This window comes from Pseudorasbora parva, chromosome 12, assembly GCF_024679245.1.
Source record: "Pseudorasbora parva isolate DD20220531a chromosome 12, ASM2467924v1, whole genome shotgun sequence".
NCBI lineage: Eukaryota > Metazoa > Chordata > Actinopteri > Cypriniformes > Gobionidae > Pseudorasbora > Pseudorasbora parva.
Window position 1 is genome coordinate 11,291,932 of NC_090183.1, and position 14,834 is coordinate 11,306,765.

General features: G+C 37.9%; 1 protein-coding gene across 1 annotated transcript in view; it reads left to right on the forward strand.

Moving 5' to 3' along the window:
* The window catches only part of kalrnb (kalirin RhoGEF kinase b), a 110,350-nt gene that overhangs the window by 34,373 nt on the left and 61,143 nt on the right, over nt 1–14,834 (forward strand). The window contains exons 10-15 of the mRNA XM_067459070.1: nt 666–788; nt 955–1,146; nt 3,139–3,311; nt 3,763–3,937; nt 4,746–4,941; nt 13,692–13,858. Coding sequence (XP_067315171.1) covers nt 666–788; nt 955–1,146; nt 3,139–3,311; nt 3,763–3,937; nt 4,746–4,941; nt 13,692–13,858 — 1,026 coding nt within the window. The remainder of the gene's footprint in view (nt 1–665; nt 789–954; nt 1,147–3,138; nt 3,312–3,762; nt 3,938–4,745; nt 4,942–13,691; nt 13,859–14,834) is intronic.

Below are 14,834 nucleotides of genomic sequence, written 5' to 3' on the forward strand. Positions count from 1 at the left end.
TAAGTTAACCCTTTGAGTTAAGAGTGCTTTTTGACTTAATTAACTTAAGTACATCTTTTTATATAATTTCATAATTACTTCTAAATTGTATTTCCAAATGTCTTTCTTATTGAAACTTGTATTTAAATACATTTGTAATTACACATTTGTAATGATGAAGATGCAGTTTAATACATTTAAAATATTACATTTAAATATAAAATCAATTAGCACATTACAATTAAAATTGTAATCAAGTATTACATGTACTTTAGTATGTTAGTCAACGCATCAAAATAAGTGTAGTTCTTTAAAAAACACAACAAAAATACTATTAAAACACAATGATATAAACTGTGATTTAATTGCTTCAACTGTGCTTCAAACTTTTAATGTGACATGATTACAAAGTGTGCTAAGAAACAGTTATCAAAGTATAATTCTTTTAACTACACTTAAGTGGTATTTTATTTTATTTATATTATATTGGCTGCAAGTATAGTTTTTTTATACTTTATTTTTATATGTCAATAAGATTTAAAGTACAGTACAAGTGCACATTTCAAAGCAAATTCCTTTTTCACAAAGGAAGAATTGGAGATATCTTAATTTGAAATGTTCCTTTAAATTTGTAGTAGACCATTGTGTTTGTGTGTGTGTGTGTGTGCGCGCGCGTGCATGCTTAGGTCTTGGACTGGATTGAAAACCATGGAGAGGCATTCCTCAGTAAACATACAGGAGTTGGGAAGTCTGTACACAGAGCACGAGCGCTACAAAAACGACACGATGACTTTCAGGAGGTGGCACAGGTTAGGACCCACTCTGTTTCTGTTGTGTGGGTATTTTTGCCTGATGAGAGACGAGCAAATAATGAGCAGTAGCAGTGATCTCATTCATCATTCTAAGTTTCCTGTTAATGTTCATGGAAAATGTTTTAAATGCTCTCTCTCTCTCTCTCACTCTCTTTCACTCCAGAACACTTATACTAATGCGGATAAGCTCTTGGAAGCAGCGGAGCAGCTGGCTCAGACGGGAGAGTGTGATCCAGAAGAGATTTACGCTGCTGCCCATCACCTGGAGGTCAGAGTTCAGGAGTTTGTACGAAGGGTGGAGCAGAGGAAACTCCTGCTGGATATCTCAGTGTCTTTTCACACCCACACTAAAGAGGTAGTGCACGCACACACGCTAGTTGTTACTGATCTCTGTTCGTGTGTAAGAAATTGTGTTAGTAACTCTCAACTCCAGTTAAGGACTGACTGCACTAATTAAAAACTAAACTGAATAGACAAAGCCAACGTAATGCGATTCTATTTAAACAAGTTTTTATGAGAGAAATATTTCTTACTATAAAGGAGTAGAGAAACCAACTTAGCAATGCTCTAGAAACATTCCAGAAACCTCCCAAAACACATCAGAAACTACAAATGCTACAATCACCTAGCAACACCTTAACAACCTCCCAAAGGGCCCTAATAAACATCTATAACAACTGCCTACCAACCACCTGCCTACCACAGAGAGGCTACCACTAATGCAACCACCTATTAAATACCCAGAATACCCACCTTAGCAAATGGCTAGCAACCAGCCGCAACACCAGAACCATCTAGTAGCCATCTAGAACACCCTAACAACTGCCTAGCATCACCAGAATAAGCACCTAGAACTCTCCCTTACCCCACCCTAGCAAACATCTAACAGTGACCTAGCTACGGTCTAGAACACCATAGCAAAATCCTAACAACTGTGTAGCAGTGCCATAACACCCCCAAATGCCCTTGTAACAGCATGAACACTTTATCATTTGCCTAACAACCACCTAGCAATGTTCTAGCAAATACTTAGAACACCTAAGCAACTGCCTAGCAACATCCTTGCAACCATGACCTAGACACTACATAGAACACCTTAACAACAGCCCAATAATCCCCCAACCACCATAGTAAGCTATAACAACTACCTTGTCAGTCTGTTGCTAGAGTGTTCTAGATGGTTACAAGGGTGTTGCCAAGCAGTTGTTATGGTGTTGTGGGTGGTTACTAGACATAATATCCAGAAATCCTTAGAAACTGTCTAGCAGCAACCCAGAACACTGTAACAACTGCTTAGCAACATCCCTGCATCCACATAGAACACTCTTAGCAACACCCTAGTCACTAAAGCCCCGTTTCCACCAAAATTACCTGGAACAATTTGTACCAGGAACTTTTTTTACAGGAACTTTTCTCCCCCCAGACCTGCAACTGTCTGCGTTTCCACCGCGATCTAAAGTTCCATGAAGATTATGCAAATTAGTCCGGTGATGTAGGACTGAGCGCGACTGCTCCTCCAAGTCAGTGACGGACAGTAATCATTTTTGCGCTGCACTGTCACGTCATGTAAGAACGCACACTTAAAAGTAATCGGTCAGGTTGTTTACATGGTGAAAAATAGACTGTAAAAAAATGAATAACGAGTATGGAAGAGATTCAAGCTGTGCTGCTTTTGCTGGTTATGTATAGGTTTACTAAAGAGGTAAATAACAACGACAGAAAATAGCACTAGCATATTCAGAAAGCTTGTAAAGCTAGATTTAAAATGACAATGTATATTATTATCAGCTATTACGGACATTGAACATGAGATGGCTTAGACGAACGCGCGCCATCAGACAGAGAGCAAGACTGATATTTACTGAACGCAGAACGAACCTCACAAAAGACTTTTAAAAATGCCGGTTGAAATAAAAGGCTAAACCAATCAGCATGTTCAGTGCCCAAGTCCCGCCCTCGAAAGTTCCTGAACTTTGAAAAAGTACTACCTCGCGAGCAGGGCCGTTTGGAGGGGGGAAATATTTACCCGGAACTTCATTTAGACCCTGGTTCCTGCGGTCAAAACACACAGAGTACCACCCCAAAGTTCCTGGTTCCTGGGTAAAGTTCCTGCGGTGGAAACGCGGCTTAAGTGGTTGCAAGGGGGTTGCTAAGCAGTTGTTATGGTGTTGTTGGTGGCACCTTGGGAACTGCCTAACAACACCCTTGTAGCCTTCTAACAAAGCCATAGCAACTCCCCAGAATTTGCCCTAGTAGCCTAGTAACACTCTGGCAATCACCTATGAATAATCACTCTTAAAAAAATCCCTGAACATACAGTAGATCTATCTGTCCCATCTGTCTCTAGCTGTGGTCATGGATGGAGGACTTTCAGAAGACTCTTGTGGAGCCGGTGGTGAACTCCGAGTCGGTGGATGCGGTTCAGGAGCTGATCAGACAGTTTCAGCAGCAGCAGAGCAGCACACTGGATGCCACACTCAATGTCATCAAAGAAGGGGAGGAGCTTATTCAGCATCTGCGGTGAGTTTGACAGCACGCTCCTATTGTACAGCCTTTCATCATAACCCAACTGTTTTCACATTTTCCATTCGAGAAGCTAACAAAAGTATTCCCAACATGAGCCTTTCAATAGCCTTGAAAAAGTAACAAAGTTGTGAAGTAGAGGATTTAGCACAGGAGGTCTTAAGTCTCAGGACCAAATCTGGTAGCCGCTTTATTTTGAGTATTAGTCGACTAATAATCTAATCGGAGTCATTTGACATGTAGTTGCAAATTTACTTATAGTTACTTATTGTCTGAAGTGGACTATCGAAATAAAGTGTAACATAATATTCTTTTCAGATTACTTCTGAACATGTTTTTACATGTGATGGCTTGCTGGTGGTATATAGTGGTTCTGGATTAACATACCCTCTACTGATATTGATTTGCTCTTGGATGTGTTGGCGTGGGTTTGTGTGTGCTCAAACAGAGACTCAGCGTTGGCCTGTAATAAGCTTCCTCACGCCAGCTCCGTGGCTCATATCGAAGGTGTTCTACAGCAGTTGGATGAGGCTCAGGCTCATATGGAGGAGCTATTTCATGAGCGCAGGATCAAACTGGACATCTTCCTGCAGCTCCGTATCTTTGAGCAGTACGCCCTGGAGGTGTGTGAACGTGTGTGTTTGATGGTCTGAACCATTCCTCATTAATGCAAATTTATTTGAACAGATGTGCTTCTGTGCCATCTGCATTTGCATGTCTTTACATATTTTGTGTATTTTGTAAAAATGTGTTTGAATCTGTAAATTACTTTTTGGAGTGTTTAGGAGTGTTGTTTGTCTTACTGTAAACCCTTTATTTCATATTTAACCCCATATTCTGTCATCATTTACTCACCCGCATGTTGTTCCATACTTGACTGGCTTAATTTCTTCTGTGGAACACTAAAGCCTGGTGATTGTTTTGGAGAATATCCTGCCTACACTTTTGAATACGATGAAAGCAAATGAAGACTAGGGTTGTCAAGCGTCAAAAAAAGACAAAAAAGTACCATTACAGTACCACAACAATGATCCATCTGACTCATACACTGTATTCTTCTGTCTTCACTTAGTCTTCTGAAGCCATGCATATTTTGTGTGTCATACAAACCAACGTTAAGATTTTTTTTTGCCTTCTGTTAGTATACAGTATAGTATTACAGTATTTATTCATAATTTAATAGGTATTTTTTATCTTTATATATTAGTTTTTTATTTTATTTTCGTTGTTTTAATTTTTATTAGTTTTTTTTTTTCATAATAAATAAATAAATATTCTTTAAAAAGTTTCTCACTCAACATGAATCATATTGGGCTTTAATGATAATTTAATTGAGTTTTTTTTACACACTTTTCATTATATTGAATAGATGGTGTTTATTATTTCATGAATTTGAGTGTAAACTAGTAATAAATGCTGTCTGTTCCGTAGGTGATGGGTGAGCTGGATGCATGGAAACAAGATCTAATGCGACAGGCTTCTGATTTCAACACAGAGGAACTCACTCTGGCTGAACAAAGACTACACAGACACACTGAGCGCAAACTCGCCATGAACAACATGACCTACGAGGTCATACAGCAGGGACAGGATCTGCACCAGTACATCATGGAGGTCCAGGCTTCAGGTGAGTACTAGAGATCAGTGAAGTGTGCAAGACAAAGGTTATGTTGAATCAGCGTTTTAACAATTTTGGTGTTTGCTGGCAGTTGTTGCTGTGTTGGTGTCACCATTGGTTTTATGCTTAGTTTACTGATGTTCACTTTGCATTTGTCTGGTCATCGAATCTTTGGCATAATCTCACTTCATAAAGCAATCAAAAAGCTGATTAATTGATAAACTATTATTTTTGAATATTTTTTGAATATGTCTATAAATAATATATTAGATAATAATATGTTTACATTTATTCCAGTTTAGATTAAATATAAAGATGTTACTGTGGCAGATTGTGCAAAATGATTGAGTAGACATCACGAAAAATTACTTAAGAAGTTAATGTATTTTTTTATTTCCTTGTAACTGAACATAATAGTTCACAAGTGCATAGTCCACAGTAATCCATAGCTGTCTGCGGTAGACAAAAGGCCCTTCACACAGAACATGTACTTGCATTCCTTCTCAACACCCTGCGTTCTGTTTTACTTTGTGCTGTCTGCTCTCAGTACGTGTGTGCCTGTGGACTCACAAAACATGAAGTTGGTACTTCAAGCTTTATTTGCTTTGATGGTATAAGTTGCAACTTAATGTCATGTGCAATGTTGTTTTAGCATTATTTATATACTATCATAGTATTATTATAATATTTATTAATATTTTAGCTTTCTTTTACATTTTACTTTTTGTCTTTGTCATTTACTTTTTGAAAAATATTTTAAATTAATACATTTTAATTTACATTTATTCCAGTTTAGTTTCAGTAGGATATTTTTTTTTAAAGTTTTTTAATAATTACTCTTTTTATAATAGTTTAAGTTACAGTATTGTATTAATTATTAATTGCATTACATTGTTTATAATGAATCATTAATAAATGTACCAAATTATTTTAAATGGGCAAGCCTAACCTATTTATAACATATACTTTACATAAGATGTTTATTTAATAATAATAATAATAAATATAGCTGCAAGCAGCCATTATCGGGGCCAAGCGCAAAGAAGAAGACAAGACATGCCAGCATGGCTGGAAGTCTCAAGCCAACTGCAACAATGAGCCATTAAGGACCTATTAAGTTGATTTTAGGCAAAATAGCAGTCAAATTTTAAATACAGTCAATAATAATGGTTTAATGGTTTATCACTTTCGACCAATAGGTGTCACTGTTACGAAACTGATGTGGTTTAGTCAGATTGAGATGACAATGACACATGCAAAGTTTGGTGTCAATATGTCAAAGCATTGCAGAGATACAGCCTCAAGAGTCATTTTTGCATCATGGCTCAACTCTGTTGCAGTGGTATATGAAAACTGTTTTGTCTATCAATCCGAAATCCATAACTATTTGTCAGCATGGTCTGAAGACGATACGGATCAATTTTGGTGAAAATCGGACAAACGGTCTAGGATGAGTTTGAAAAAGTAGGTTTTTAACAAATAACAAGACGGAGGACAGATAGGTTTGCAAAATATGGCACAATTGGTATCCATGTTCTCGGCATGAGCCATTGACTGTATTATGACCAGTTTCATTACAATGGGTTAATTTAATCAAAAGTTATTCGCATTTCTGTACATTTTATTACAACTTTTGACCACAAGGTGGCGCTGCCCCGAAACTTTTTGAGTATCTTCGGGACATGGAGCGGAAGACACATACCGAGTTTTGTAACGATACGCTAATGCATTCTTAAATTATAGCATTAGCATTTTAAACCGTAATACTGCATTGAAGTCAATGGGAATTTCATGTTTTGTTTTATTATAGCGCCACCAAGAGGCACAATCCCACCAATTTTTTTATGTGTCCTCATAGTGAGCCCATACATATGTGTGTCAAGTTTGGTGAAAATATCTCATTTTGTTTTGGAGTTATAGACATTTATATGAAAAAACACGTAAAAAAGGACTGACACCTGACTTTGATTGGATTTTACTACCCCTTACTATCAATATTTTGAGATTTTGGCATTAGCGTATAGCTATCGACCTATGTTTCCGAACTTCTGAGGCTGGTTTCGTCTCGATCGGACTAGCGGTTTCGAAGATATCAGCAAATGTTTTTTAAGCACTAAATTACAACTCTGCGCAAACCATATGCCGAAACCTGGCAAGTCTGGTATCGTTGGAGTCGGCAAGGATTCAGGAGACCAAAAAACACACTCCCATCAAAATATGTCAACCACACCCAAAGTTATAAGCGTTTGAAAAAAAAAATTCTCCACTAGGTGGCGCTGTTTCGAAACTTCTCAGGCTACTTCAGGGCATCGTGGTGATGACCCATACCAAGGTTCATAACAATCTGTTCATGCGTTCATAAAATACAGCATTTTTGCACATAATTCAAAATGGCCGACATCCAAAATGGCCGACATGGTAAAATTGGATATCAGTCGACTCGGCATGACGCCCTGAATCTAATGAGCCCAATTTTATGATTTTTGGATAAACGGTTCAGAAGTTATAAGCCAAAATAGGCATTTTTCATATCTCCGGACAGGTAGGTGGCGCTGCGCCGAAACGCTGCATGTTGCTTCAAGTCATGCTTGTGATGACATGTACCAAGGTTGGTTTGAATACGATAAAGCGTTGCGGAGATATAGCCTTTAGTGTGTTTTTGCAACCTCCACGTAAAATTTGTTTGTGCGTTTATTGAAAACGATTGGACGAATCAACTTGAATTCCATAACTTTTTGTCAACATGCTCTGAAGATGATCTGTTTCAATTTTCGTGAAAATCGGAGCAACGGCCTAGGAGGAGTTCGAAAAAGTAGGTTTTTCAGAAAATTCAAAATGGCGGGAAAATTTGCATACCGGAAAATGACATCATAGGGTGAAATCGAATCGGCTTGAGCCAAGGAATCCGATGAAAAAAGAATTTTGTTTCTAGCCCTTAGGGGTCAAAAGTTATAAGCATAAATATGAGTGAAACTTTGGACAGGTGGTGGCGCTAGAGGGATTGAGTTAGAGGCACCAAATTTGCTATAGTGACAGCTCAGACTGGCCTCTATGAGTGTGCCAAATTTCACAACTTTTTACCATACGGTTCTATGGGCTGCCAGAGACTCCTATGGCGGAAAAAGAAGAAGAAGCAGAATAATAATAGGAACACTAACAATTTCAATAGGTGCCTCCGCACCTTCGGTGCTTGGCCCCTAATAATAATTTTAAATGTGTGTGTGTGTATGTGTGTGTGTGTGTGTACATATATATATATATATATATATATATATATATATATATATATATATATATATATATATATATATATATATATATATATATGCACACACACACACACATATATTATATAATAATAATAATAATAAATTTTATTTATAATGCACTTTATATTAAACAAAATCTCAAAGTGCTACAGAATTAAAAACAATCAACAACAATAAATAAATAAGTAAATTGATAAAATAAAATAAATAAAACTGAAAAATAAAATAAAATAAAGAAGTAACAAGTCAATTAAAAGCTCTGCTAAAAAGGTGGGTTTTAAGACCACGCTTAAAAGCATCTATAGTCTGTGGAGTCCGCAGGTGGTCAGGGAGAGCATCCCACAGACTGGGGGCTGCAGAGCAGAAGGCCCGATCTCCCATAGTACGGAGATTGGTTGTGGGAGTTTTAAGGCGATACAGCGAAACAGAGCGGAGGTTATGAGTGGCTGTTTGTGTGTGTGTGTGTGTGTGTGTGTGTGTGTGTGTGTGTGTGTATATATATATATATAAATAATATATAAATCAAAATGTGTTTTATATGAATTAGTTAGCTTTCCTGTTATCTATAAGCTAGTGTGCTCAAAAACAATGACAAAATTCATTTTTAGAAGATATAAGCAATTGAACTGTACAATCTTCACTTCCGGTGAAGACGATCACTCAGCACTTCATCTTCTCCTCAGGTTTGGTGTCCAATCAAATGCTCTAGAATCTAGAATCTAAAGCCTTTCTGTGGCACTTCTTTTAGGCACTTCAGTGGGCCTTTAAGCCCCTACTTTATGGATCTTATCATCTTGCACGCACAGATGATTTTTATCGCTGACCTGCTGTACTTCGTCCCCTGTCTGTGTTTTATTTGTGCACATGCCAGCTCTTCTTTTTTATTATAAGCTCATTCTCTCTCACGCCATGTGATGAAAACATCATTTATGTTTTACCAGTAAGACTAACCTCTTAAATCAAAGCTTGTCAGAGTAACATGAACATTCTTCATCCAACAGCCGACTATACAGTGTATTTAAATTGTGCTGTTTTGTTGAGTCAGTGTGAACCAGCCTTTATGGCAGTAAGAGAGCTTGCTAATGTCTGCTGTAGGGGCCAGCGAAAGATGAAAACAGCGCAGGAGTGATGATGAGTTAGTGTTCAGTGGAGAGATAAAAGAGTGTGAATCAGTCATAGCTTCACTCCTCCGTGCTCTGTTGTATTTTATTGACAGTTACCACGGACACAACAGCAGAAAGCTGCTACCCACATTATGGGCTGTCTTAGATACGTGTGATGAAAGAGGAAGAGAGAGAAGCGGAGGATTGGGTGGAAAGATAAGGATGGAAAAAATGTGTGCGTATGACAGCCAGAGAAGATGAAATGAATTGGAAGGAGTGGAGGGAGACAGAGCTCCATACTGCTCTGGGATCTCACACTATTAACTCTGTATGTCGGGGTGAGGTTGCTATGGAAACCCCCCTTACCTCCCTTATACCAAGGTTTCCATGGTGACGGGGCATTGGCTCGTCACTTCGGGGTTGCCTCGGACACACTCCGTCGCTCACTGTTGGGTTGCCGCGAGGACGCTCGGGATACTGCAGAGGCCGTCCTGTCACTCACACATCACGTTCCCATGGGAACAGACTCCTGTGGCCCGCTGTGAGGTTGCCATGGAGACAGCCCACGGGCAGGTAGCTGAGGATAAGTGGGGTGATGTAAGGGTTCGTAGAAAAAGGTTAAAACGCCCTGTGTTGTATCTGCAAGAAGGAGTCTCTTACACAGACGCCGGTTACCTGTCACGCACTAATGCAGTTACAGACACCAGCATATGATCGATGCCATGCATTTGACGCTCAGCTGTGCAGCTGGGACATTCCATCACACGCTCACCTGTCTGACACGTGCAATAATAACTCCTCGCTGAGATGGAGACCTTCAGAGGAGGCCTGAGCCATAGTTGATCACAGCACAGCACCCCCTGCTGGCCAGCGGAAAGTGTGGGTTCATCTGAAAGAGTTTTGGGTGCTGTTTTTATTTTTTGAGGAAAGTTACTTTGAAATGTAATGCTTTGCAATATTTCGTTACTCCCTTAAAAAGTTACTAATTGGGTTACCAAGTTACTTTGTAAGAAAAGTAGTTACATTACTTTTGCATGACTTTTTCACAAAGTTATATATAGTTCTAAAGACCTCTTCACACCAAAATTGAAATAATGAACCTCAGGCCGAGGTAAAAATGTTAATTCACACATTAAATGTGTGTATGTGTGTGTGTGTGTGTGTGTGGGGGGGGGGGGGGGGGTTGTTAAGGTTGCACTTCATATGCAAGTGAAACACTGAGTTTCAGTCAATCTCATGTCAATCTTGAGTACCTATAGAGTAGTATTGCATCCTTCTCTCCGAAAAGTCTTTAGTTTTATTATATTTATAAAAGAAATATAGGCTGTACCGAGTCTTTCCGGAAAAAAACGAGCGGTTGGAGGCGTATCGTGTGGGCGGAGCTAAAGAAACACGAGCGCACACAGCTATTGCATGAAATAGCTATTCCTCAAAGCGTGGAAAAGAAAACGTTACCCTAATAAACCATGGCTATCAGATTCAACTAATAGAGATATGATCCAGAATCAGATCCGGAGGCTGAAATAAATTGAACAGGAGACACAGCAACAGCAGGACGTCCGTCTCTGTGGTATGTAACGTTACTGTATTTAGTGGCCTGTCAACATTTGTGTGTGTTTACTCGTGGTTTATGATGATATGATTTAGTTTATGGACTATTGTATGCGACTAAACCTTAGCAGTAGCAAGCAAAACGGTTTTGCACGTCAGATAGTGTGTAAAAAAAAAACAATGGAGTAGCGCATTTGAATGACAAAGCACGCTTTGTGAGAACGCTAGGTTTATGTTTGGGTGGTTTTACAATAAACAAACTGACACCTATAGTGGTCAGCTAAACAAATGTATTTAAACACACACCATAGATCGCATGCTCCATTGATAAATTAACTAACGTTATAAACGATCGTGTTGTTTACTGATGTTTACTTACGCGATGATAGCCAACAACAGACATTTGAAGCAGTTTTACTCACCGGCTGCTTCCAAAGCAGGACAGAACCTTTATCGCTGGGACCGCTCCGTCAAAAACACACTTCTTTGGTAACTGTTGATTTTGTGAAGTCCTGTGACAGCAGTGACCGTGGAGATCCACTGTTGCGACGTGACTGAAGCGTGATGTTGTGAAGCTTCCCCTCATTTCTGCGTTCAAATCGGTTCAAATGCAGCGCTGCCTTCCCGGAATGCTGTGCGGGCGCATTAAAGTCGTTTGATGTCACCCATAGGAAGTGTTGCACGGACGAGTGGATCTGCAGCTTGAGAGCAGTGTTTATGGGCGTGCATTTTCTCTCTCGCACTGGTCGTTTGCGCGCGCGCACCCTTCCGGGAGAAGAGCCCGTACAGCCCATACAAGGACATTACGACCCGTTGACGTCAAGCGACTCGTACTTGAAAAAAAACTCTCCAAAACCTGTGAGAAACCGGAAGGAGTATTTTTGACACAGAAATACTCCATCAAACGTCCAACTTAGTTTTTGAAACTTTGTCTATGTTTAGGATGGGAATCCAAGTCTTTAACAGTGTAAAAAGCTCAGTATGCATGAAACAGCATTTCACCCCCCCCCCCCATTTCAAGTAATAGTAAAATTTCATCAAAATGACTTGAATAATCCTTACATATTTTAATTGAACAATGAAAATCAAATAAATATTAAATTAAAATATATATTTTACTATTAATTAAAATGTGTAAATCTAAAAATAAAAAATAAATAAATGTTCACATTCTGGAAATTTGTGCAGATTAGTGCATATTTAATTCGATTTTAACTATAAAAATTAAGAAAAATTTTAATACCGGTATATTTTTTTTAATCTACTGTGATTAATCAACTGTGTAAGTGTGAAGATATCTAGTTCAGTTTTTACCCTATTCACTTGTGGTGTTTTCCCATTAAACACTTGTATTCCATCCTGATGTATCAAGTTTTAAAAATCGTTTATTCTGCCAAAAATTGTAAATATTTTGGCTCTGTGGCTCAAAACTTTGATTGGATTGTTTGAGAATCCCGACCAGCCAGACATCTGAACCATTGGCATGAGTTTTGGCTAATGTTCTGGTAAGGTTCTCACAAAGTAAATGTCCTTTCAGTAAAGTAAATAACATGTTCATTTAAAGCTATCTTGTCTTGAATAATGATTTCGAAATGTTAGCACAAAAATTGTATTTATACATTGTTCTTGTAATGCTTTTTAAATGTTACTATTTAATTCAGAATGTTCAGGGAACATTCAAAAGTAATGTTCTCATAATGTGTGCAAGATTAAATGTTCACTTAAAGGGATAGTTCACTCAAAAATTTAAATGAGCTCATTATTTACTCACCCTCAAGTCATCCTAGGTGTATATGACATTCTTCTTTCAGACTAATAAAATTGGAGTTAAAAAAGTCCTGGCTAATCCAAGCTTTTTAATGGCAGGGATTGTTGCTCTGTTTTTGAAATCCATAAAAATGCATCTGTCTGTCAAATAACGTGCTCCAAACAGCTCTTGGAGGTTAGTAAATGCCTTCTGAAGTGAATTGATGCACTTGTCTAAGAAAAATATCCATATTTAAAAATTTAGAAAGTAAAGTTTCAGCTGATCGACTTCCATATTCAGTTTATGGAAAAAGTGTTGAAAGTGCTTCTGCAGTTCAAAGGCTTACGTGACCAGTTACGCTCATCTGACGTCACGTCCGCATTTTGAACTCCGAGAAGGCACTTTCAACACTTTTCCACAGAAGGCGATCGGCCAAAAACAATCCTTATAAAAGAATGGTAAAAGTTCCAGTTATATTGTAGTTATTAAGTAAACTATTTGCAAATAATATATTTTTGAAAATATGCACACTCTTATTTTTGTCTGTTTGTAAAAATGCTAAATGGTTCTTGTTACAACAAATTCAGTTATCATTTACATAAATAATGCTACATTTCTAGTCAAAATGGTGAACTTGCAAAAAAATAAAAGCAATGTCGTTTGCATCACTCGATATTACTGTTGGTCACTGAATGTTTTTTATCATAAAACAGTTGTCAAATATTAAATGTTTAGCTACTTGCATCTTATGACGCACACTTTCACTGCAATAACTAAACACTCTCAAATCTCAACTAGTCATAGAAAATATGGTCCTGGACTCTCAAACCTGGATTTGAGGTGATCTTGAGTACTACATCTTTGAACAAGTGTAACTATATACAATATACAAAAAAACTATATAGATTTACACAAAGTTTGGTGATGATAAAGATGAAATGATAGTACAAATATACTGTTCATAAAATGTATTTTAGAAAAACTGCGTCATTTGTTTACATACTCTACTTGGACTGACATTTTATTATCAAATGTATATGTGTAAATGTGTATATGCTGACACGCATTTTTAAAATGTATATTTTTCAGGTATGGAACTCACCGGAGAAAAAGATGTTGATTTGGCGTCAAAAGTTCAAGAGCTGCTGGAGTTTTTGAATGAAAAACAGCATGAGTTGGAAGTGAGCGCAGAACACACACACAAACGTCTGGAGCAGTGCTTGCAGCTACGACACCTTCAGGCGGAGGTTAAACAGGTGTGTGTTTAAAACCGATTGCTACATCTCAGCTCATGCACACATTTTGAAACCCTACTTGAAGTCACTTTCACCGTTATGACATGAGGAACGCTTTACTTTAGGAACAAAGCCTGTGCCGTCCTAATATCCAAGATTCTGACTGATACAATTAGCCTGGAGTGCGTAGTGCCCAGCTAATTGCACACATAAAAGCGCACATACACACACACTTGCACTCTATCGTTCATATCCAGACTCTGGCAGTGCGTGGGTGCAGACTGCAACCCTGCATTTCAGAAAAATGAATCAATCAGTTCACTTGCATTATTTCATAGACAGCAGTGCTTTCTTATTGGCAGTGCTGTAGTCTCAGGACCTCTCGGCTTTATCTTTGTTCTTTAATTAATTAGATTCTATATTATTTCTATATGTACTTTCTTGAACATCAGTTTGGTTTTGAAAATGAATGCAAATGTAAGCAGGGGGGTTACATAATGTGGGAGTGGGGAATCCCTCCAGCTCAGCTTTAACGTTTCGGCAGCCTTAATGCTTCTGCACGGATTCTTGAGAAATGGAACGAAATGTTGATCAGTTTGCTGTTAGTTTGGAAAATGGCAGCATTTCTACTTTGATATGAATCAGAGATGACTACTAGAATGTTCTTTAAACATATCATCTTAATTACTGAACCCAGACCTATAATAAATATTACAAATAAATAAAAAATACAATTTAATTAATACAACTAGACACTAAGGGAAAGGTTCATTATAAAAAGGTTAATTTGTCGAAGTTAAAACCAGCAATAGTTTTGTATTAGATTCGGAATAGAATATGAACCTTATTTAAAACACTGTGTATTTATACACACATTTGTATACACCTGTCAGGCATGTGACAGGGGAAGTGAATAACACTGATTATCTCTTCATCACAGCACTAAAATTGAACATTTTAGCTGTGTCTCATTTCGTTAAATTTTGAAGGCTGCATC